The sequence below is a fragment of the Petromyzon marinus genome, chromosome 11, assembly GCF_048934315.1.
Source record: "Petromyzon marinus isolate PM22_M1 ecotype Great Lakes invasive population chromosome 11, UKy_Petmar_22M1.pri1.0, whole genome shotgun sequence".
NCBI classification, from domain to species: Eukaryota; Metazoa; Chordata; class Hyperoartia; order Petromyzontiformes; family Petromyzontidae; genus Petromyzon; species Petromyzon marinus.
In genome coordinates, this window is record NC_133677.1 from 3,931,949 (window position 1) to 3,956,526 (window position 24,578).

A 24,578-nucleotide genomic window follows, 5' to 3' on the forward strand; every position below is an offset into this window, starting at 1 on the left:
TCTCTCCACGCTCCAGTTGCATCCCACACGAAGCCAAACGTCTCCGATGCAGGACCTTCCTGAAATCGTATTCTCGAGAACTAGTGAGGTTATTTTGGGGATAAATAATTGCCAGTATTAATATCTTACACCACGTACGGTATCACACTTCTTGTTAAACTCGAAAACACCGCTTAATATAATTGTTATTTTTCCGAGCCTAGCATATACGAATTTTTGTATATATGTAATAGACGACGTATGCGGATGCTAAATGAATTCAGGCATGAGTGATTATGTGACCTGTGGAATGCATAGGTTAATTGAGAATAATTATAATCTTTACTGTCACTGAGAGGAAAGGAATATTTTATGTAAAATAAAAAAAGCAAAGGTTGCCTGCTCACGCCAGAGCTGATGGAAGGGACTTTTAAAAAGGGTCTTTCTCCAGAGTATCTGGTCGACTATTCCACGGTGGCCAGACGTCCCGGAAGAGGTGGGAGCACCCACACTTTACCCCACCGCACGCGAGCAAATTGGTGGGTGGACGGAGGCAGGCGGTATTTAATAGATATGCCCATTGTTTCAGCTGATGTCGGGAAATTGAACAGGCGTCATCTGGATTGCAAGTCTGCTGTGCTGCTCGCCATTACACAATGCATGTCTCGTTGGTATTCTTGATTTTTTTATTGCACAATGTGATTAGTTGTACTGCATGAGCTGATTGAAGAAGCTCCTCGATTTTTTTTGGGTCTCGTTTGTACAATGTTGCCCATTCCATCAGCCTCGCTTGGAACATTGGCATTTTCTGCGCATAAAATAAAATTGAGCGCGTGATTCAATAAACAAACACAGCGATTTATACCACGCTCGATTAAATGTTGGTTTCCCGGTGTCTTATCAATTAATCGACCCATCACCACACCCCCTAACCCCCGAGCGCAGGAGTCGGTAACCTGTGGCTCTGCTTCGTGACGTTTCTTTATTAAGGACCACCGTATTGTATGCACATGCATTGCGACTCTTGAAATGTCGAGTTTTTAACCGAATTGGAAAAAAATGCCTCTTCTTGTTATTTTCGTTGCCGACCCATAACCATGGGAATCCAGTTTACCATGGGAGTCCAGTTTACCATGGAAGTCCAGTTCCATGGGAATCCAGTTTACCGTGGGAGTCTAGTTTACCATAGAAGTCCAGTTTACCATGGGAGTTCAGTTTACCATAGAAGTCCAGTTTACCATGGGAGTCCAGTTTACCATAGAAGTCCAGTTCCATGGGAATCCAGTTTACCGTGGGAGTCTAGTTTACCATAGAAGTCCAGTTTACCATGGGAGTTCAGTTTACCATAGAAGTCCAGTTTACCATGGGAGTCCAGTTTACCGTGGGAGTCCAGTTTACCGTGTGGCAGTCCAGTTTACCGTGGCAGTCCAGTTTACCATGGCAGTCCAGTTCACCATGGAAGTCCAGTTTACCATGGCAGTCTAGTTTACCATATAAGTCCAGTTTACCATGGGAGTCCAGTTGACCATGGGAGTCCAGTTTACCATGGCCCGAACGTCTCTTGATTGGCTCCAGTTGTCGCAGCCACTAGGGGGGGCTTTAAGCACAGAGATTGCTGGCAGGAGACGCTGAGAGGTTGACGTCATGGGGCTGTGTTGGTTTTTGTGGGCACCTGCCGGTTAGGTCGAGGCTCCTGGTTAAATTCCGGGCACGGTACAGCGTGCCGAGTGACAGGAAGACGCAAGGCAAATGAATTCGCCACACAAGCGAATTGATCTGTCAATGCTGCGTGTATACATGCACACATACGACATGGAGGATCACACATTCAGGGATATCGTAAAGATCGCAATTATTGTAATTGATCACGTTGAAAGGATGTTTTAAGGCCCTGATTTTTTTGCGCTGAAGCAGAAATAAAAGATGTTCAATAATGCATAGGGCTGCGATCAGCGAGTCCTTTATTCATTCCATGTTCTAATTCTCTAGCAACATCCAGCCCGCTACCTTGTGGTCTCCATCACACCCCCTCACCTCCCCCACCCACCCACCCACCCCGCGCTCTCCCTCCCGTCCAATCTCTCTCCACCAGCTGATAGCCCAAAACGAACGATTCGGCTGGGTAGAGAACAGCGCTGGCAGTGCGGCCAGCCAGCTGCTCTGCTGCTGCTGCAGCTATCGCTACTGCTGCCGCCGCTCGAGCTAACCCACCCCTGGGGGCTGCCTGCCCGCCTGTTTAGCCGAAGCCAGCCCCCGTCTTGCGCAGCGCTCTGTGAAGAAGCGACAGACTCGGCACAGGAGAGAGAGAGGAAAAGGGACCCCCCCCCCAATCATCCATCGCCGGACATCATGAGCTCGAGAAGTTCCAGTAAGTTGATGACGTTTCGGCGTTCTTCACATGCATAGCGCGTGTAGTCTCTGCGTATATGCTAATACGTGTATGTCCGTCGGTCATGCGGCGAGAGGAGAGCTGGTGGATTGACCATACTTCACCACGCTGGTCAGTGCGGTTTGGGCGAAGGGAATGCGTTTTTTTCTGGCCGCTCGCCGAGTAGCTGACTGCTTTGGGGTGCCCTTCCCCGTCGAGCTAACCAGGTCGACTGAAGCACTCACTCCGCTGTGCCACGGGAAGGCAGTCGGTGCTTCGTTGCAGAGGCGGTGGCGTCGGCGGCTCGGTGAAGCCTTCATCCAACAGTGAATGATCACGGCTTGTGATGATATATACACGTGTGTGGGTGTGTGTGATTGCGTTAGACGGAGCTGTGGTTGTTGATACGATGTGTTCATTTGGGTTTGTTGTTTAAGCAAAAATAATTCTGAATCGTCAGATCTCGGAAGCTAAGCAGGTTGGGAGCCTGGTGAGTGGGCTACTTTGATGGGATACTGTCTGGGAAAACCAGGTGTCATGTGTGGGCTGCGGGGTGGCCAGGATGTGGCAGTACTGCCGGTACAGCAATTGCTTTAATCCACAGATGGATTAATTGTTTATTTGTGAATGGATTTTGGATATATCTGTGCGGAGCGTCCGAGTAACCACCCTCGTATTAGAGTGGCGGGCTTCTTCCGACATGGTATTGGTCAAATGTCCCATTGCAGGAGGACCCTTCTTGGAAAACGGGTTATGAGACTCATTGTATGCATGTATGTTACACTTCTTTTGCACCGTACGTAGACAACCGCGCTAATCGTTGAAGCTTACCTGCGTAAATAAAGGACATAATAGATCATTGTGATTGTTAGCAACCTCTACGTACACGCAGCCAGTACCGTCGCGTCTAGTTGATTGTGCGTCGGAATGTCTGGATTGCAAATGCAGTACAGTCTATTGTTTCCCCCACTGCATTATTGCTTCTGTTACTGAGGGTGGAGTGGTGCCGCAATGATTAGCGCGATGCTCTGTGAACCAGAACCTACCTAAGTTTAATTCCAGGAGAAGGCTGACATCAGTGCCGAGGCCAAGTGTGCTTTTTTCGATAGTGATATCTGAACCCACACTGACCAGCCCGGTGAGGTGTGGTTGAACGACCATACCTGGTTAAACCGGGCTGGGGAGGCCTTCATCCAGCAGTGGACTGACAAAGGGTTGTGAATTATTATATTGTATTATTTGCTGTGTGTGCTGTAATTAATGTTCTGTCATTCAATCTTACGGACAATTTGACAGTATATACACACACACGCACATTTTAACATTGAATTCAATTTGTTGGCTATGCTAAAGATGCAGAATTTTTAAAACGATTTGGACAGAGACTAACAAAAACCCCCTTTTCGTTCACGAGCGGATTACATTTCGGAGAACACGCCACTGCAGTGCTCATACGAGCGGGAGACGCTCAACACTGCCATCCCCTGGCCAGAGCGCCCACAACAACTGGAAAGCCCTGGCAACGTTCACCCACACCCAAGCAATTCGCCAGGCTCAAACTCCTGCTTAGTTTTCGAAATCGGACGAGATCGGGCGCCGCATTCAGGGTGATTCGATGGTCAGGCACTCGCGTTATTCGCCAGAAAGCCTGTTCGCGCGTGTCAATTCAGAGAGAGGCTCACTCCCTCAAGTCGAACGCCTGTTTCCACCCCTTGCTGAAGTTCACGGGCGCGGCACGCGATTCCCACGCATGCCTCCATCGCCAATGGCTTCGCATCTGGAGTTGAGATGCGACAGTGGGCGTTGTGGATCGTGGTGCGGTGACTTTGCAGAGCGGATGTAAGAATTGGGCATGCCCGGTTCGTCGAAACTGGTTCCGCCACCTTCTCCTTCGTGTGGGCAGGATCCCATTCTTCTCTGCTCGGCGGAAACAAATCCTGCACGATCAAATGCCTGGCAGAGAACAACGCGATGATTGCCAGCCTATACTCGTTTGCTCGGCGTTAAATTTTAACTGGAATAGTCGGGATGGAATGCTGTGCTTGGATTTTTTTTTGGTAAACCACAGTCCATCTCGCGTTATTTTGTCCGTGTGATCCTGTGGTGGTGTGCGGGAACATATGACACAATAGCATAGGATTGTTATGAACGGGCGTACCTTGTATTCTAGTGGTAGTGCCTTATGCCGATAATTATCAAGATTTCAAGCCAGCCTAGCAGCGTTCTGGAAAATATGGAGCTGGGAATTGAGTCCTATCACAGTGAGATTGCGACTCCAGTTACAGCAATGTGGTTGATACAGGACGATGCTTGGTACGTATAAAGGCGAGGGTTAGAATTCAGGGAGAAGGGTCTTATAAAAATGCATCACGTTCGTCTCCAATGCATATCCAAAACCATATTCTGTACCGACCTAAAATCACACGATCTATACTGCGGTAAATGTAGTCCCTTATATTTGTGCGTTAAACCGCTGGTAACACTGTAGATTTTGCATACATTTTATATATATAGCACGCTATTAGGTAAGTGGGACCTCTGAATCCCCACCATAGTAACACGCGTAGCAGACAATTTGATAAATTAAAGCCCCTTTAGTCAATTAACGTGTCGGCGATAGGGGCTGTTGACCATACTTCACCACATTTGTCAGTGTGGGTTGATGAAATGTGCTGGGGCCGGATTGGTTTCCCTGTCTCTGGAATCGAACTCGGGAGCTGATATATAACGCAGCGTGCCAACCCGTTGCGCCACCGCTCCTCGCACACAAAACAATCGCAGTTATACCGGATTATTTGTGCCGCCTGTTTTTTGTTATCATCAACACGCAGGCAATTTAATTATCAGGATTATAAGCGGCGTTTTTTTTTTTCTTCAGATGAGTGTGAAGTGTTGCCCACGTGTGTTTGGCATGGGCCTTGGTCCCACGGAATTCGATGCCTGAAGAGACAAGGACAAAGATCCTCCGTATAGCCTGAACAGACTGTCGGGGCAAGTGCTGAGAGCGAGCACCTATGAAGGCCAGCACGGCACACGAGGGGGTGGGTGGCCATTGATCACGCCCGGCCACCTTTGTCTCCCCAGTGGTTATGTTTACACACCGCACCAGGTACTCATTTGAGGCTGAGTCGACCTAGGGGAGGAGGCCCAGGACGGATAATCGTTACCTTGTGTTGGGCGTGAGCGGGATTCGAATTCGGGACGCCGTGTTCGCAGCGCTACCCACGAAACGACGCCTCACCCAACCCTCCCACGGCCAATCCCGTCCACACCCACCCACCAACACCACCCACCCACCAACACCACCCACCCACCAACACCACCCACCCACCAACACCACCCACCCACCAACACCACCCACCCACCAACACCACCACCCACCCACCCACCAACACCACCACCCACCCACCTATCCACCAACACCACCAACACCAACCCACCAACACCACCACGCACCCACCCACCCACCAAAACCACCACCCACCCATCAACACCACCCACCCACCAACACCCACCAACACCACCCACCAACACCCCCCACCAACACCACCCACCCACCAACACCCACCAACACCACCCACCAACACCCACCAACACCACCCATCAACACCACCCCCACCGTCCCGCCCGCACCCCTCTCCGTAGCTGGGGGGTTACATGCGCCTAGTGCCCGCCGCAGTTGCACCGCCGGTACTACTCGATAGTTGCGCTTGAATCCTTCGACCGTTGTAAGAATAAAACGAGAGAGATCCGCGCTGCTTCGCTCCGCTTGTGCGCTTGCCGCGCACACAGAACGCGCGCGTCCTGCCTGCACACAACCCGCTGACTCGGCTGACTTCACTGCCCCGCCGTCATTGTTCTTTACGCGCACACACACACAGAGGTAAACAAAAGATCCCCCGTGAAGCCACACAGATTGCCTGGGGCCAACTGCCGATAGGGAGGGCATAACGAGGTGGCTGGTGGTGGTCGGGATCACGCCCGGCCGCCTTTGTCTCCTCAGTTGCGGGTGTTTTTACACGTCGCACGAGGTACTCGTGGCTTGTCGACATCGTTGGGAAGCTCGGGGTACCCGGTGCAGATATGTCTTCGTCGTCGATGCTGGCCGTGAGCGGGAATCAAACTGGGGCGGCCGGCTTCGTAGCGCGGTGGCGCGCTCACTATCGCATTATTTTGTAAAATCTTGCTGCTGACACCACTTTTAGAACCGTGCATGGTTCGAACATCTCTTTGTCAATCTGCTGGATGAAGTCTTGCCCATGCCGTGTCGGTCATGGCGGATATGCTGTCCATACTTCACCGCGCTGGGTTAGTTAGTGCGGGTTGGTGAAGTGTGGTGGTTGCTGGTGAATTATGGGATTGAAGGCAAGACCGGCGATGTGAGAGCCCTGTACCGGGAATCGAACTCGGCTCGCCTAGGGTTCACAGTGCAGTGCGCTAACCACCGCCATCAACCCGCACTGACCAGCGCTTGTGGTCAGTGTTTGAGAGATGGAGGCTTGTTTCATGAGTTAAAGTACATTGCTTTTACGCCACTGGCAGCGGAGCGATGGTGCAGTGATTAACGCACCGCACCATTTCATTTTCAGTTTATTTTTATTTTAAGTTTATTTATTTGGTATAGCCCTGTGAGCCATTCGGCTCTTGAATCGGGTGCAACCACAACAAACAAAAAAACCAAAAACACGAACAATAAAGCATCTTAAAGTGACTATGTGACTGTGCAAACAGAAAATCCATGAAAAAAAACAGCAAAATATTCCTGAAAAAGCACCGTACACCAACGCTGCGTGCAAAAATCCCAGTGGGATGCAAGTCAAACAACAACAACAACAACCACAAGAAAACTTAGATTAAGGCCATCAGTCTAACTCCGTACTACAACAAAACAATGTCCAAACCAAAAAACGTTTTCGAAATCACCAAAAAATAAAGCCATAATTGCAATGTAACAGTGATCATAGGGACTGTGACCGAATTTTTTTTACAATAAACTACATAAATAACATGTAACACCAAACCATAGAGCCATAGCTGGCTGCATGAGTTACTCCACAACAACAGAAGCATCAGTCGGAGTATCGACCCGCGCGGCATGGACGAGCGAAGTGTAGGAGGCCCTCATTTAGCAGTGGAAAAACGGAAAGGAGCCGTGCTGTACCGATACGTACCGCAGTGCAGCAGTCGCCGCACTTTGCGCCCTTCTCCCCCTGTATTTCAAAGTAAAAGTTGGGGGGGTTTGTGGCTTATAATCCGGGAAGTGTGTGCGTGTGTGAGCAGATCATTTGGGGGGGGGGGCACAATTTGGGAAGTGTTTTTTTTTTATTTCCGGATCGCTTTATAATTCCATACCTGTCAACCCCTTATCAGTGCCCTACCTTATTACAGCACATTTCAACCCTTATTGGTCTTCATAAACCTCAACGTTCATCCTGCAAAGTCCCATCACAAGGGAGAAACAAACGGCTTAATAAAATAAATCACGAACCAAAGAGCATGGAATTCCTGCAGTCACGAAAGCTTCAAATCAAGATTGAACTTAATTAAAAAAACCATTTGTGCCCACATGGAAACGGCTGTACGCCGCATGGACCTGAAAACTAAATTTCCCCGTTTGAGTAGCACTCAAGAGAGTCGGTGGCGGTGACGGTGACTCAGCCACGCGTTCTTCCGAGCACAACTCCCACGCACGACCCAGCAACGCAGCCTTGAACGGCACGTGGTGTGTCTGCCGCTCCGTCGTGGTGTGTGAGCCTGTGGGGAGGAGCGGCGGTGTAGCGGTTAGCGAGCTGCGCCTCGAACCCGGCGCACCCGAGTTCGAATCCCGCTCACGGTTCTGGGCATCCCCTAGGTCGACTCGGCCTCCAACGAGTGCCTGGTGCGGTGTGTAAAACGTCGCCACTGGGGGAGACAAACGCGGCCGGACGTGGTGCTGGGCCACCCACCCCCTCGTGTGCCGTGCCGGCCTTCATAGGTGCTACTCGCTAACAGCACTTGCCCCAACAGTTTGCTAAGGGGATATTTGTTGTATTGCCTATGTCTTGTCGTATAGGCTGCGTACGAAGCCAGTAGCACCCGTCATGGGCGTCGATTGCCCACCCGATGACACTGATCAGCCACATCGCATTGAACCACAGCGGACACGTTCCCGGTGACTTGTCCATACGCGCTATAGCGTTCAAGGGTGGTGGACCACGGCCTGCTAGTATACACATTTACTTCAGCCGCAACCCTTGACTGAACGATGAATATTCGTGAATGATAAAATCATCGACGGTATAGAGCTGCGGGGTTTGGGAGCGGTGACGCAATGATGAGAGGCGGCGCCGTGGCGATATGAAAGAACCCGAATTAGATTCTCGGTCACGGTTAATGTCACAACTTGCGAGTGATATCTGAGCCGCCCCCCCCCCTTCTCCCCACCGTACCGACGAGCGTGGTGAAGTATAGTCAACGTATCAAATGGCTGGCAACGTTGACGGGCTGCAAATTTGACATCAGTATTTATATCTATGTATATATTAAAAAAACAGATATTCTGGACACGGTGCTTCGGGTACGCCACAGAGATGAAACGTCGAGTTCCAGCGAGACCCTAGTGGGGGTAACCAACCCAACCCGCAACGTGCCCCCCCCCCACACCCCCCCCCCCCCCATCGAGGTGGTATGCAGCAAGCATCGACATCAAACGCTCACGCAGTGTTGTAACGCTGCCGCTAGGCGTGTTGTGATTCGCGCACGTGAACATCGCAAAGGCGCGCGTGACCACGTCAGCCCGTGGCTGCTGCCGGGATTGTTGAGACGTCGCGGCTTTGGCGAGAACGTGCATCGGTAGGAATGGATGGATGCGTGGGCCAATGGATGAGACAATTGGTAGGAATGGATGGATGTGTGGGAATGGATGGATGCGTGGGCCAATGGATGAGACAATTGGTAGGAATGGATGGATGTGTGGGCCAATGGATGGATGTGTGGGCCAATGGATGAGACAATTGGTAGGAATGGATGGATGTGTGGGAATGGATGGATGTGTGGGCCAATGGATGAGACAATTGGTAGGAATGGATGGATGTGTGGGAATGGATGGATGTGTGGGCCAATGGATGAGACAATTGGTGATGGGCACGGCTGCCAGGGCTCAGAAATGAACGCGCCCGAGAGGGCGAGCACTTTGGAAATGTAGCGACGAGAGGATCACTTTCACGTGAAATGGAGAAGTGAGATCGATTGTGGCATTGCGAGAATAGGGGGGCGGCGGTGGGGGGCGGTGAAGAAAGTGTGTGGAGAGTTTCATTCAACAGTGTACGGAGAATGGCAGCTGATATTCGAAAAAAACAAAGAACCACCATTTCGAGTTGTACACTAAGAAGCGAATGTTAGCGAGCACCTATTGAGGCTGGCAAAGAACACGATGGGGGGTCGTGTGGTGCCAGTGTGACGCCCAGTGCTGATGGTGACGTGCCACATCATGTACAATGAATACTTCTTTAAATCTGACTTGACATAGGGGATGCCCAATCTAGAATTAGATGTCACAAACACCACTGATGTGCATGACTAGGAATCAAACCCGGGTAGCCGGGCATGTAACACGATGTGCCGTTACCACGACATCACCGCTCCTCATTTATACAGTATGCCTTTGCCATTACGCGTACGGTAGCCAAGAACGTAATTAGTCATGCCAACGCTGTATAGGGCACACTCACTTGTACGGTATTTACATTCACACGAGCACTCCTGCTTCAGCAAACTGAAACGGACGCAACTGGAAAATGAACGCGACGCGTATTCGGTGACGGGGAAAGGAGAGTCCTCCAACTGCTCAGCATTCATAGCCAATGAACGAATGTCAATCAGGGCACGTAAGTAAATGCGTGTCGCGCAGGTTCTTTGGTATCCGGAGAGTGACGCCGACTCTTAGGGGCTCTTTTTTTTCTGGATGGTCTTGCATTGAGTTTTTGTTAATTTGATGATGGTTTTTTGGGAGAATTAATTAATTTATTGCACAATTTGGAGGAAACCCACGTACACGAGGTGGCAGCACTCTATCCCCGTACAGATGGAACAGATGGCGATTAATCCACTTGCTCTGCCGCCTGAGTTTGTATGTTGAACTTCTTTTGCATCGTACGTGGCCAACCGCGATAATCGGAAGTGCGGGGTAAGGGCAACAAACTAAACACAAAAAAAGCAGTTCTAAAGAAATTCGTTTTCAATCTATATTTAAAAGTACATAGCTCCCAGTGGCTTCTTAATATCGGAAGGAAGAGCGTTCCAGACGGCCGCATAAGGGCATCTGAAAGCACGCGATGCGGTGACCGCCGTCTTTGTTTGATGGCCAGCCAAAAGCCGCTGCTGCGAGGATGACCGCCGGAGTTTACGTGATGATGCCTTTATGCTCCTTGACTAGATCAGCAAGATATTGTGGTTCCAATTGGCACCTCGACGCCCGTGGGAGAAGGGAGTTTCTCAACGTTTGTGCAATCCACCAACCCCTCGCTGCCTCCCATAGTGCAGGATTACGGGTGTGCGCCACTGCTAAGAGAAGTTAAGAGGGCGTGGGGTAGGAAACGCCGTGAGAAGGGGATGATAGTTTGGTGGTTGAGAATAACGGCAGTGGCAAAGAGAACGTGCCCAACGTACTGGTAGGAACCTCCTGGTTACACCAGCCCACATGGGATTATTGTGTCCGTCCGTCGTGCATCCAAAAATGGGAGGGAGGGGCTGGGTGGAGAGGGGAGGGTGGTGCTGGGAGGGGAGGGTGGGGAGGGGCTGGGTGGGGAGGGTGGGGCTGGGTGGGGGGTGGGAGGGGTGGGGCTGGGTGGGGAGGGGCTGGTCACCCCGTGGTGCCCTTATAAAACTCAACGTTTAAACTACTCACGCCGGCTTGTGCCCACCCTCACAGTCGGGCATATTTGCAGAATACACCACGTGGTGCCGCCGTTGACCCTGACCATTGACCGAGCAACCCAACGTTCCTACCAGCTCCCTCCGCAGGAATGTGTTCTGTTGTCCTTCCCACCCCCGCACCTCCAATTAGCACAGTTGGCTACGTACGGTGCGAAATAAGTTCAACGTGCATGCCTACATAATGCTGTGTAAATGCAGCTTTGAAATCGGCTCATGTGCAGGGGCTAGATGGATGGATCATTACATGGTAGGATCGCGAGAGATGTCAAAGGCTTGGTGAAGGACTTCACCCAGCAGTAGATTGACAATGTCTCATGATGACATGTTAATATATAGTTGAATGATAAAGGTTTCAGTTTCTGAGTGTAATGGCCAAAGGCATCTGATAAATGATGCCTGGAATGTGAATAGGGGTGGGGGGTCAGGTAGTGGGGGGCTTGTATCAGGGTTAATGGATAAATCAGGGAAGATAATACTGTGCTGACATTTCTGGATATCGTGGGAATTGGCCACTTTCCGATGAGACGTAAAAGCTGGGGTCTTGCCTATGGACATTGAACATCCCCCTTCGCTCTTCGACAGAGAGAAGATCGTGTCAACCTCGGGTGGTACCACGACGCAGGCTCATTTGAGCTAAATGCGATTTTCAGCCAGACCAAATTTCACTCTCCTTGCTAATTCTCAAAAATCAAATCCTCCCGTGGGAGCATCAAGACTTCGCGGTAAGATGAGATGCCATTCTCAGCATGCCTGTCCAGTGTGAATGATGCCGCGGCTAGGCGAAACGTGCACGTGTGCAGAACTCCGTTCACAGCCTTCGTAGCCAAACGTGCTAATCGAACGTGCGAGCAGGGTGGGTGGGAGACAACACGAAACACAGAGACAGTTTTTTTTACTTTGTCATTTAGTTGATGACAAACTCAGATACAGTTTTTGGGGTCGTTCATCTTTGCCGTACATGCATTTTTATAATAATAATAAATAATAAAGACAGTTTAAATATCGACATTAACATAACAGGCCCATTACAAGGGAGCTAATTTAAGCAACAAGGAGACAGCCGCATTCGCGTGTCCGGGAGGGTGAAGGACAACACGGAACAAAGAGACAGTCTTTGGATTTGTCATCTTATTGATGACAAGGATACATTTTTTTTTTGGGGGGGGGGTTGTTCATCTCTGCCGTACATTTATTTTATAGTAATAATACATAATAACATAGACAGTTGATATAGCGCTATAGCATAGCGGGCCCATCACAAGGACGCTGAAAGACCGGTGATGCCAGACACGATTTAAACCACGGGTGACTGGTCACTGCTGCATTCGCATATCCGACCCGGCCAATTAACCGCCCACGCCCGGTGCAGCATTTGCGCGCAGTGAAACTGTCAAAGTCTGTGGACGTTCACAAATTCGACCGTTTCATAAATGCCTCGCTGATACATGTATTCGCTCGCTTCTGGAGCGCACTGACACGTGTCCCTATGGTTAAATAAACGCGTGCTTTATTGAAGTCCACTAACCTCTTTGTACACACGTCGCTTCCACTGTCATTGTCCACAGGTGTTCGCGTATCTGACCTTTTCACATATCCGACTGCAGCTCAGTCCCCAGCGAGTCGGATACGTGACGTTGCACTACATATAAAGAACTGCCGCGTTAGAGCAGTGTAGTTCTTCATATTGATTGCATCCTTGCACCCCTTTGTTGTTAAACAAATGATGTAAATACATATATAGGGTCGACGAAACAAAGTAGTTGCACTTATGTGCCCGTGCTTAATTTGTGTTTCGATGATTTACCTTCTAAAACACTCTGGCCATGTCTCGCACCCCCCACGAAGGGCATCACGCACTCCCAGGGCGTGCGTGAACCCCAGGTTAAGAACCACTGGCGTATAGCGTCGGTGCCCGGATGAAGAAACGGCAACAGGCGTGTCTCTATGGAGACCTGGAATCACGTTGGAATGTTGTCCTGAGCCGGTTCCAACTCATTAATTGGCGTTTCAATTTGCCCCGTCTTGATTTAAACAAAAGACCGGTTTGTAGAGTGGCGGAGGTGTTTGGAGAGGGTACGGAGGGGCGGAGGGTCGTACGTGTTACTTAAATAATGTGAAGAAGCCTGTTTGATATTCCTGCATTTAAAGCTTTGCCCTTGCACGAACCAACAACGCAAAGTTTGTTACCTGCATAGGACCTACACAGAGCGGCGAATCTGTCGCGTGCATAGGGGGTGCACTTGCACCGGTACAATACGGTGCAGAGGGACCCCTGGCATCGTACTTGAAAGAGGGAGATATTTAACGGGAAGCCCCATTGCAGTGCTTACAACGGGCACCATCCCGGTAAACGAGGAATGTTGGACCAACGTTGAGTCAACGTTCGTCCAACGGTTCCAACTGCATTGCGACGTTGGTAAAGTTGGCCCAACGTTGCAATGCATTCTGTGATGCCGACCACGAACCCACATTATGGAATGCACATGTGCACATATGTACACAACTTCTGACGTAGCTCGGGAATCGAGTGTAATAAAACGAATACAAAATCAAAATGCAATGTATATATATACGGCAGTCCATCTGACCACGAGCCTGCCAGGCTTATATTAACCAGCAGAATTTGTTGAAGCATGCAAACTCCCGACTGGTTTTCGACCTTCCGGGGCTCATCAGCAAAGTCAGGCATGCTAAATAGATACCGGATGTGACTGGCAAGTGCCTTCCAATCTACGCCACGAGCTGTCCGCGACAATTCAAGATGTGCGGATGTACATGTGCACACTGACGACTACTTGTTTTGAGGGCGATATTGGCACGTCAAATTAAGATTGATTTATTGTACGTGCATTCTTTCGCTTCTCATGGCCAATCTGTCTGCGGTCCATCGTTAAAATATTTTACGAATGATAAGGCACACTCCCCCCCCCCCCACCCTGTATTTTAAAGCAAAAGTTGGAGCTGCGTCGTATAATTGGGTAGACGTGTGTGTGTTTGTGTGTGTTTGCGTGTGTGTGTTTGTTTGTGTGTTTGTGTGTGTTTGTGACCAGATTTTTGAAAACTTTGTCACTGGGCGCACGTCAAGAGTGCGTCTTGCTTTTCCGAGCATCTATTATCCTGCAGAGAATACGGTAACTTAAAAAAAATGTCACGAATGGAGTAGGCATTATGCAGCCACTTACGCGCGTGCGTTTATGATCACGTGTACCCTCCTCATCAATCAAGCGCTCTGCAACAAAAAGCTGATTAAAAATGCATATTGTTCCGCTTTCTGTCAGAGTGCTTTTAAATATTATAAATATTCAATAAAGTGGTCTCGGCTATTGTAACCGCGCGGCGTTCTGTGGGGGGTTGAGAGGGCAACGTGACATTTCGAAGTGTGTCGAGTTTACTGTCTGTAGCATGAAAATATTACCACGTTTGTTTTGAACTATTCGCCACTTAATTTGCATTAGGTAGCTCACTCAGCACCGTTTCGTAGGACATGTACTGCATTTGATAGTTTGTGTAGTGACGTGTTAGATTACACTAATATGGTAACATTCATTCATTTACCGCCCCTCGTCAATCTACTGTTGGATGAAGGTCTTCCTACACCGTATCAGTCACGAGATATTGCTCTGACCATACTTCACCAGGCTGGTTGGTGCGTATTGGTGAAACAAGGGTGGTGACGGGGGATTGATATTAGCTTTGGACAGGATTCGAACTCAGGCCACCAGGTTCGTAGTGCAGTGTACTAATCAACTGCACTATAATTTTCCGTTCGTAAATCCACAATATGCATGCGTATTTAAATGCCAAAAAATGCGTGACAAAACGACAGCAACAGCGTTCAATATAATCTGTATCGATCTGAATTTCCGAGAGGTGTATTGGTATTGCAGGCAATTGTACAGATGTAGGGTGCTGCCGTGTTACTTGATATCTCCCAGCAAGTCTAATTTGTATCAAATCTCACCGATCATACATTATATATGGGCACCGTGTAATACTCATTGACACTAATACGTATGAACCGCAATGCTTCTGGAAGGCAATTCATAATTTCATTTGGAAAATTATCCGAAACGACTCGTGTGATGCCAACTGGCAGAGAACAATTCCTCTTATCTGTGGCGTTCATACTATGTCGGGTTATTCCCAAAAAATGGTTCCACTTATCCACGGGGAAAAGAAAAATCCACTGAAAATAACATAATTGGAAGCATAGGGCCACGGATAACGGGCACCTCCATTGGCGCTACAGCTTCCGCGGATGATACGAGTCGCGTGTGAAAAGGCCGCAGACGAGAGGCGTTCTGTACAAACGTGCAACATCAGGGCGAGAAGCACAAACTCATTTGGCACTGCAAGGGTTACTTACCGGTCCGCGCTGAATTATATATTCTCTTTTTCGATTTAAAGCTTTCGTGACTGCAAGGATTCACCTTCTTTGGTTCTTTCGGTAAAGTCACGTAGAATGAGAATAAAATAATAAAATAAAACAATAAAATTCTCACGACGTTTCGGCCACAACACAAGCGGCCTTCATCAGGTGAAGGGACCAACCTGTCCAGCGGCGTCGGAGTGAAGAAAGCCAAGCGCTGGTCGCCTCCCTTTAAGCTGTGAGGGAGCAAACAGCAAACGCCCTGACAAAGGAAATTAGCATGAAACGCACCACTGACAAAGCTTGGAATTAGCACAAGATGAAAAATAATTCCAAGCTTTGTCAGTGGTGCGTTTCATGCTAATTTCCTTTGTCAGGGCGTTTGCTGTTTGCCCCCTCACAGCTTAAAGGGAGGCGTCCAGCGCTTGGCTTTCTTCACTCCAACGCTGTCCGCTGGACAGGTTGGTCCCTTCACCTGATGAAGGCCGCTTGTGTTGTGGCCGAAACGTCGTGAGAATTTCATTGTTTTATTTTATTATTTTATTCTCATTCTACGTGACTTTACCGAAAGAACCAAAGAAGATATATTTTCTCTCTCTCACATGGGAAGAGTCCAAATGGTCAGGTTCAGCACGGGGAGTGGGGGGGGGGGGCTTTTCTGTGCCTGGAGCCGCCTGGAGTAACGCTGGCTGCACAGGCAGCATGCGATGGCACACGCATGCTGTCGGGATACCACGAGGCAATTGGTCACCGAAAAGGGCTGAACCATGTCCCCTTAAATCAGTCTCACAGAGCCACTATTGTCTCCTCGTAGTGTGTATGTATGTATGTTGAACTTCTTTCGCACCATATACGTAGCCAACCGTGTGTGGGGGAAGGACAGCAAACTTAACACCAAAAGCACTTCTGAAGAAATGGGTTTTCTGTCGAGATTTCAAAGTGCACAGTTCCCAGTGGCTTCCTAATGTCGGAAGGAAGAGCGTTCCAGACGGCCGCAGAAGCACACCTGTAAGCGCGCGATGCGGTGCACCTTTCGAGTACGAGCCTGTGAACCAATCGCTCGAAGTGAGCCTGAGCTCGTCGGACCTCAGAGGCTAAGCAGATCAATGCCATGGCCACGTGTGTTAGTGAGATCTGTAAACACATCTGTCCACAAAGGGTTGTCCCTCGAAATAGCAATTCTATAGATACTATTCGGTACATATTCACATGGAAATTTTGAAAGTGGTTATCAGAATGTATTTTTTTTAATCATCCGGCACCATAGTGTAAATTGCAGTCACCAATGAACTCTTTTGGTCCACTCTGTCTCTCATGGTCTCTCTATTTGCAAGCGATGAAGAAAAGCCATTGCCCAAAACGTTGCCGATTATATATTTTCCATTTTAAGGGCAGTGATATGGGTGAATGTGTTGAGTAAATTACAGCGCGAGGAAATAACGGCCAATGTGCCAGACTCAATCACAAACACGATTAGGGGTTTGATTAAAATTGTCAAAACTTGACCGGGAAGAGAGAGAGAGACAAAAAATTATAAATTGCAGACAAATATCTCATCGTTTTAAGGGTGGATTAAAGAAGGCGGCATAACTTCATGCGGTGATGAATGCACGTGCATTATCGTGTAGAGCTTGTGCGGTGATCTATTCATAGTTTGCAACGATAAAACACAGATTACGACTTCATGCAGACTCCCAGAAGTAGGTGCAGCTTTGTGAGAATTGAATTATTTCCGAGCTCGCAGCTCAATGACATCACGAGGGCATTTCATGGGAATGCTTTCTACCGCCCCCATCTTGTAACTCGCTTATTATTTGTCGGAGGCTTTCAGTGGCTCTTTAGTAAAATAACGAGACTCGGCCTAAGATGCACTGCTCTTCATGCTTTGCTCCGAATTGATTTGAGTATTTATTTAAAAAAAACATTAAAAGGTTCTGCAAAACCCTTGATTTTTTTGCTGTATGTTTAAAAGGATGCTTGCTACCATCAACGCTATCCCAATTCGGGCATGCACGCCACTTATTAATTGAACACGATGTACCGTTTGACGCGTTTATTTTCGTTTTACAATTCAGCTGCGAAAGAAATTAATTGTGCTTTTTAATTGGAAAGTACAAAATTGGAAGGAAAAAAACCCCCCAACGAGATTCGTGTCACGTGTCACTGGAAACAAGGACAGCGGATCGCTGGAGAGATCCAGCGATGAATCGACAACGTCCACATGGGAGAAAATGATGCGTTGGGCACAGTGCCATGGGGCCCTGCTGGAAGGAACGACATGAGGCCCTCCGTCCACTGCCCACACCCCACTCCCCACCTTCTTTGTGGCTCCCTGCTTGGGCCCATCCCAGGCTGTACCAAGGAAATACAAATAGATCACAGCACGGCAAGCTCTGAATGATAATGCCGTGTGCCACCAGGTGCAGTTGCAGCGCCTGCGCACTCAATAGTTGGAGCACACTGTGACTCTTGAGTCGCAGCCTACCGCGCGAATTGTACCTCTGATTCGTGCCGTTGGCAACGTACGGTGCGAAAGAAGTTCAACATACGTATATACATACAGCGCTGGTGGAGCAATTAAATAATCCTACATGGAGACGCTATGGATTTTGGTTCAACACAATCACAGCGAATATTACAGAAATGGTGAGGTTTTGATGAACGTGCACACAAAGCTGAATTGCCTGTAATGTTTTATTCGCAGAGTTAAACTATAGGGCTCTGATAAAGAAAGCAAATAGCAATATGAATATTGAATCTATCTATTTCCTTTCATGTGAGTGTCATGAGTCACGCCTATTGCGTTTTGTGACTTGGCATTCAGTGTATACAACGAGGAGGTGGTTTCTTGTTGTCACATTTGAACTGTCCCCTGTGATTCGGCACGCACAAGCTCCGCTTAATCATCAGCATTTGTCACAGCTACAGTTGCAGAAATGCGGCAATGAGATTCATCCTTCGCGGCAATTTGCACTGCAGTACTCGCGCAGAATACTGTAGTATACATTTTGCCCAAGTCATGCTCCGCACGTCTGATTTATGCGGCAACTCCTAGCACCACCAAATCATTATTCCGAATTCACGCAAGGAGGCTCCCCTGCAGTGCCTGGGCGCGATACGATCCGGCATACTTTCTTTTGATGTGTGCAGGATTGAAGGAAGCGCGCGCGTGGGAGTCTTTCACTTTATCCACTGTTGGAGCGTTGCACCCTGCCGACGGGCATCACAGCCATGCTCCCGTGCGCGCGCTCGCTCGATCGCTCGCTCGCTGGCCGGGGTGGCTTCTTCCGCGAGCCGTAATGCAGCAGCCCCTCAGCCAATAACGGCGCGCGGAGACGCGGACGTGCACGCTTCGTGGACCGCGCTTCATCCCGGGAGTTTTTCTGAAATGCAACGATTGCGTGCCAGCGTCCTTGGCAAGGCTGGCAGCTCTCTCGGCTGGAGAGAGCTGTTCACTGCGGATCCCGGCGCACGTTATGCCAACGTGTGCGGCGTTGGGGAGCCCGGCGATGCAATGCATTGTCTGTCAAGAGCGTGGCTGTGCGGACGGCCAAAGTGATTTATTGTATTGTTAGTCTTGCATTGTGATCACCCGAGGTTATTCACTGCTGAATAATTCGTCATGCTTAAGCATCTGCATTAATTTTCCCTCTAATGAAAAAGCCGCTCGTGCAAGGCTTGCAGCTGATATCGCAATGCCTAAAACGCGGCACATTTGAGCGGTAACCATTTTTTAAAAATATGTAACATGCAATATTTTCCTACATTTAATAACGTACCCTCATTATTGACTTCTCGTACAACAAAGTGCCATGCCCATCATCAGCCGTGGTCAATCCACTGCTGGATGACGGCCTGCCAAAGTTGCCACCACCAGATAATCCTGCTCAGTAACGGCACGTCCGCACAAACTGAATTCATCCCTCCATCTTCTTGGGTAGAAGTCTTAGCAAAAATATAGAAGTAAACATTGCAGGGCTACTATTGGCTGACCATTATAAAATAGGAGCAATGGGTTTTCTGGGTCAGAAACCAGTGGTGCGTTGTGGCCTTAGTAGAGTTGCCGCTCCTCACGGACTGTCAGTGAGTCTCTACCGGAATTGGCATCGATCTCCTGGTGACTATTGAAAGCAATCCGGGAGATTTTAATCGGAGATATTGAAATTAAAAAAAAAAACACATTTGTAAAATAAAAAATTATCCCCGGAATAGCCTCAGTCAAGAGTTACCAACCCGAGGCCTTAGAATTCGTGATGTGGCTGTCACGTTTACATTTTGCTGTCGCAGGAGAAACGTTCGATGAGCGGCAATTTTGCGGGAAACAATGAACGGCATGCACGGCTCTCCGTGGAGTGCAGGCCTCCCGAACCGAGCACCCCCAAACCCCGTGACTCTGTCCCCTACCCCCTCTTCTCTGTTGACTCGGCACGACGCAGACCCGCAACACTTTGCTCATCTTAATATTTGGCTCGACGGCGCCGACAGTTGGGTTTAATATTTTATTCACGCGTTTCCGCGTGGCCGTGCACCGAGACCCTGAATTATTTAGGTGAGCACAAAAAAATGCCCAGATGTGGAGCACATCGCTGTTCTTTGGCCGACATGCTGCGTTAAATGTGGCCCACGTGCAATTGAATGGTCTTTCTATATGTCTAGCTACATATTTCATTATTACTACAGTGGGAAATATGTACAAATTATTTAGTATCATAAATTATTCTATAAAAAAAAATCCACTGCTATTTGTTCGGCGTCTTCGCTAAAACATGTCTTAGATTAAAATGTATGCGCACCATAAAAAAAAATACTTATTAATACATATTATTACGTCTGGCTATACTGCAACTATACTGGTAGCCAAGGAATTAAATGTGTCCGAGGACCGTCCATCGGGGGGATGAACCAATGAATCAATTTCGATTTAAAGCTTTCGTGACTGCAGGGATTCATCTTCTTGGTTCTTTCGGTAAAGTCACGCAGAATGGAAATAAAATAATAAAAATAAAAAAAACGTAATAAAATCAGATTCTCACGACGTTTCGGCCACAACACACAAGTAGCCTTCTTCACCTGAAGAAGGCTACTTGTGTTGCGTGACTTTCCCGAAAGAACCAAGAACAATGAATCAATGTGGACAGGTGCTTGGCGGATTGCCACATCACAGAGCCGTGGGAGCTGGTCACAGCTTGCGGATCATTTCATCCAGCAGTGGATTGATCCTGACCACGCTGCTTCCTGCCACCGCTTCCGCCGCCGCCGCTGACGACGACGATTGGTCCAGTCACAAATGCTGCAGAGTTGATCTTCCTCGCCACCGTGCACCATTCCCGCTATGTTTGGACCCTCGCCTGCCTTGATTGATGTGACAATGAGGCAGTTAGGCCGTAGCGCATTCACGCCGCGAGCCCGTGCCGATTGCGTCAGCATGGCGGGCTGTGAGGTTGTGAGGTTATATTTAGCCCGCACGTGGGATGCGACACCCTCCGCCGGCGTCGCACCACCACCACCACCACACCCTGGCCACCACCACCACACCCTGGCCACCACCACCACACCCTGGCCACCACCACCACCACCACACCCTGTCCACCACCACCACCACCACACCCTGGCCACCACCACACCCTGTCCACCACCACCACCACCACACCCTGGCCACCACCACCACACCCTGGCCACCACCACCACCACCCCCCTGTCCACCACCACCACCCCCTGGCCACCACCACCCCCCCCTGTCCACCACCACCACCCCCCCCCCCTGTCCACCACCACCACCACCCCCCCTGTCCACCACCACCACCACCCCTGTCCACCACCACCACCACCACCCACCCTGTCCACCACCACCCCCCCTAGCCACCACCACCACCCCCCTAGCCACCACCACCACCACACCCTGGCCACCACCACCACACCCTGGCCACCACCACCACCACCACCACACCCTGTCCACCACCACCACCACACCCTGGCCACCACCACCACCACACCCTGTCCACCACCACCACCACACCCTGGCCACCACCACCACCACCACACCCTGTCCACCACCACCACCACAACACCCTGGCCACCACCACCACCACCCCCCTGTCCACCACCACCACCCCCTGGCCACCACCACCCCCCCCCCCTGTCCACCACCACCACCACCCCCCCCCCTGTCCACCACCACCACCACCCCCCCTGTCCACCACCACCACCACCCCTGTCCACCACCACCACCCACCCTGTCCACCACCACCACCACCCCCCCTAGCCACCACCACCACCCCCCTAGCCACCACCACCACCACACCCTGGCCACCACCACCACCACCACACCCTGGCCACCACCACCACCACCACACCCTGTCCACCACCACCACCACACCCTGGCCACCACCACCACCACACCCTGTCCACCACCACCACCACCACCCCCTGGCCACCACCACCACCACCCCCCCTGTCCACCACCACCACCCCCCCCTGGCCACCACCACCACCACCCCTGTCCACCACCACCACCACCCCTGTCCACCACCACCACCACCACCCACCCTGTCCACCACCACCACCACCACCCCTAGCCACCACCCCCCTAGCCACCACCACCACCACCCCCCCTGGCCACCACCACCACCCACCCTGGCCACCACCACCCCACCCTGGCCACCACCACCACCCCCCCCCTGGCCACCACCACCACCCACCCTGGCCACCACCACCACCACCACCCCACCCTGGCCACCACCACCACCACCCCCCTGGCCACCACCACCACCCCCCCCCTGGCCACCACCACCACCACCACCCCACCCTGGCCACCACCACCACCGCCACCACCGCCGCCGCCACGTTACGATGAAAGTGCTCGGGGCGTGCCCGTTGTGCGTGGCTGCCGGCTCCCCCAGTCGCACAGTGGCAAGTTCAGTTCAGTTCATTTATTTGGTACAGCCCTGTGAGCCATTCGGCTCTTGAATCGGGTGCAACCGCAACAAACAAAACACATGAACAAGAAAACATCTTAAAGTGACTACGCACAAACAGAAAAAAAATCCATGGTGCCCGCAAGATTATCCCTCTGCCGACTGCGTTTGGCTAACGGTGCCGAGGGTGTCTGCGTTTATACAACGACTCGGGGTTATTCGGAGGTGCCACAGGCTCCCCTCGCAAACGCTTATGGCCTTCGGCCAGGAAAGTCACGAAAAAAAATCGCACACGAACGACGCATTCCGCGCAAGCATCCGATGCTCCGTTTTGAAGTTTTAAAATGAAACAGCTTTGAATTGTATTATGTTTCGAATTAGATAATTGTATTTCTTCATTAAAAGCTGATATCATTTTACATCTGGAAGACCTCATTGGAAACGACGTTTCGTGTGAATTTTCTCTCGTCGTTCAGTAGATGGCCTTTCTGGGGGTTCGGTTCGATGCGGACTTTCACCTTTATGGGATTGCGGGATTGAGATAAGGCGACGTAGGGCTGGCTGTGCGAGATCGATTCCTAACGTAATCGAACGTCTGTCCCTGCGCCTCCGTCGGTCATGCAGGGGGCGCGTAGAGGTTTGCAGCGCCCCCTGCATGAAAAAGAGGGAAAGTGCAGCGTTCATCGCAGATAAAGTTGTGCACTTATATAATCACAGATAAAGTTGTGCACTTATATAATCACAGATAAAGTTGTGCACTTATATAATCACGGATAAAGTCGTGCTCTTATATAAGAGTATGGGGAAGGTGTCCTAGGCGCAGCCCTGCAATTGCTGGCCGGTGCCACTACTGGTGGAGAACTTTGGTCTACTCTTCCATTCTAGCCAGACGACTTGACAGAGGTGGGAGTACCCAAACTCAACCAATCGTGACCTTGCTTATTAACTGACTGCTGTACTTGTATCCTTTGACTGTATTTTTTAAATATAAAAAAATACTAATCATTTAATATCTGGAATACACCTCGCCTGGCATTACATCTTGAAGTGCATGCAAAACGGTAAAACGTTTAAATTACATGCTCACGGACCTATACACTACGACTGAAAATCGGCATCCATTTGTTTAATTGAACAACAAACACGAGCTATTGGTTCATGGCCAAGTTGAAATTATACATTCTGGAGTTATTTCTAGAATTGGTCCAAGCCTACTGATTGCAAGGATATGATCCGGCAGGCTGCTCCACAACCACAGTGCCAGTATCGATGCCTGAATGCGGTACTTGAGGAACCTGCTGTTCATTACAACGGAGTAGATTTTTTGTTATTTTAAAATATATATAATAAAACTGCCATTGACACTACCGTGGCTGCGTCCGTAGCAAGCAGGCTGTCGTTCTCTGCAATGGATGAATGATAAATGGTGTGCAATCGCCGGGTTATCTCTTGGCGTTATCAAAACGTGTGCAGTTTGGTATTAACTGCGCATCTAATGCTTTGAAACTTGCAGATGGCGGTGCGTTCAGTTTTTTTAGGTTATAAGATGAATGAGAAATATCTTTCAATCGTTCGGTAGTCATGGCACAAGGAGATGGAGCTTCTGGAACTCCTTCAGTCAGTCAGACACGTCGTCTTGTTAGTGAATGAGACCGTGAGTTGACAAATAGAATAACTAGATATTAAATGTATTCATTAAACCCGCTACACAGGGAAACATGAAAGTAATTATTGGCGGTGACCAGGTGTTGAACCCAGGATCTCAACCAGTGCTGCCTCGAGTACCGATTCACCTGGCCACCTCTGCAAAAGTGACAATATCCGGTAGTGTGATATTTTTACACTTAGGAAAGCGTCCCATTTGACAGGGTTACTGCAATCGATAACATGCGTAGACCACAAACTCTGCAGGTGTCAAACTACGTGTTTGAATCTTATTCGGAAATTTTGTTTTGTATAATATACATTGTTAACTTTTGGTGAGCACATTTCTATAGGCGGTGATGACGATTTGTTTTTTTTTCTTCTGAACTTT

General features: G+C 49.7%; 1 protein-coding gene across 3 annotated transcripts in view; it reads left to right on the forward strand.

Moving 5' to 3' along the window:
- Positions 1 to 2,057: 2,057 nt before the first annotated feature.
- The window catches only part of LOC116941326 (actin-binding LIM protein 1-like), a 126,214-nt gene continuing 103,693 nt past the window's right edge, over positions 2,058 to 24,578 (forward strand). The window contains exon 1 of one of the 3 annotated variants that reach the window (XM_076066319.1): positions 2,058 to 2,347. In XM_076066319.1, the coding sequence (XP_075922434.1) occupies positions 2,329 to 2,347 (19 nt within the window). In that variant the 5' untranslated portion in view covers positions 2,058 to 2,328. The other 2 variants (XM_076066311.1, XM_076066320.1) reach the window with 2 other exon arrangements.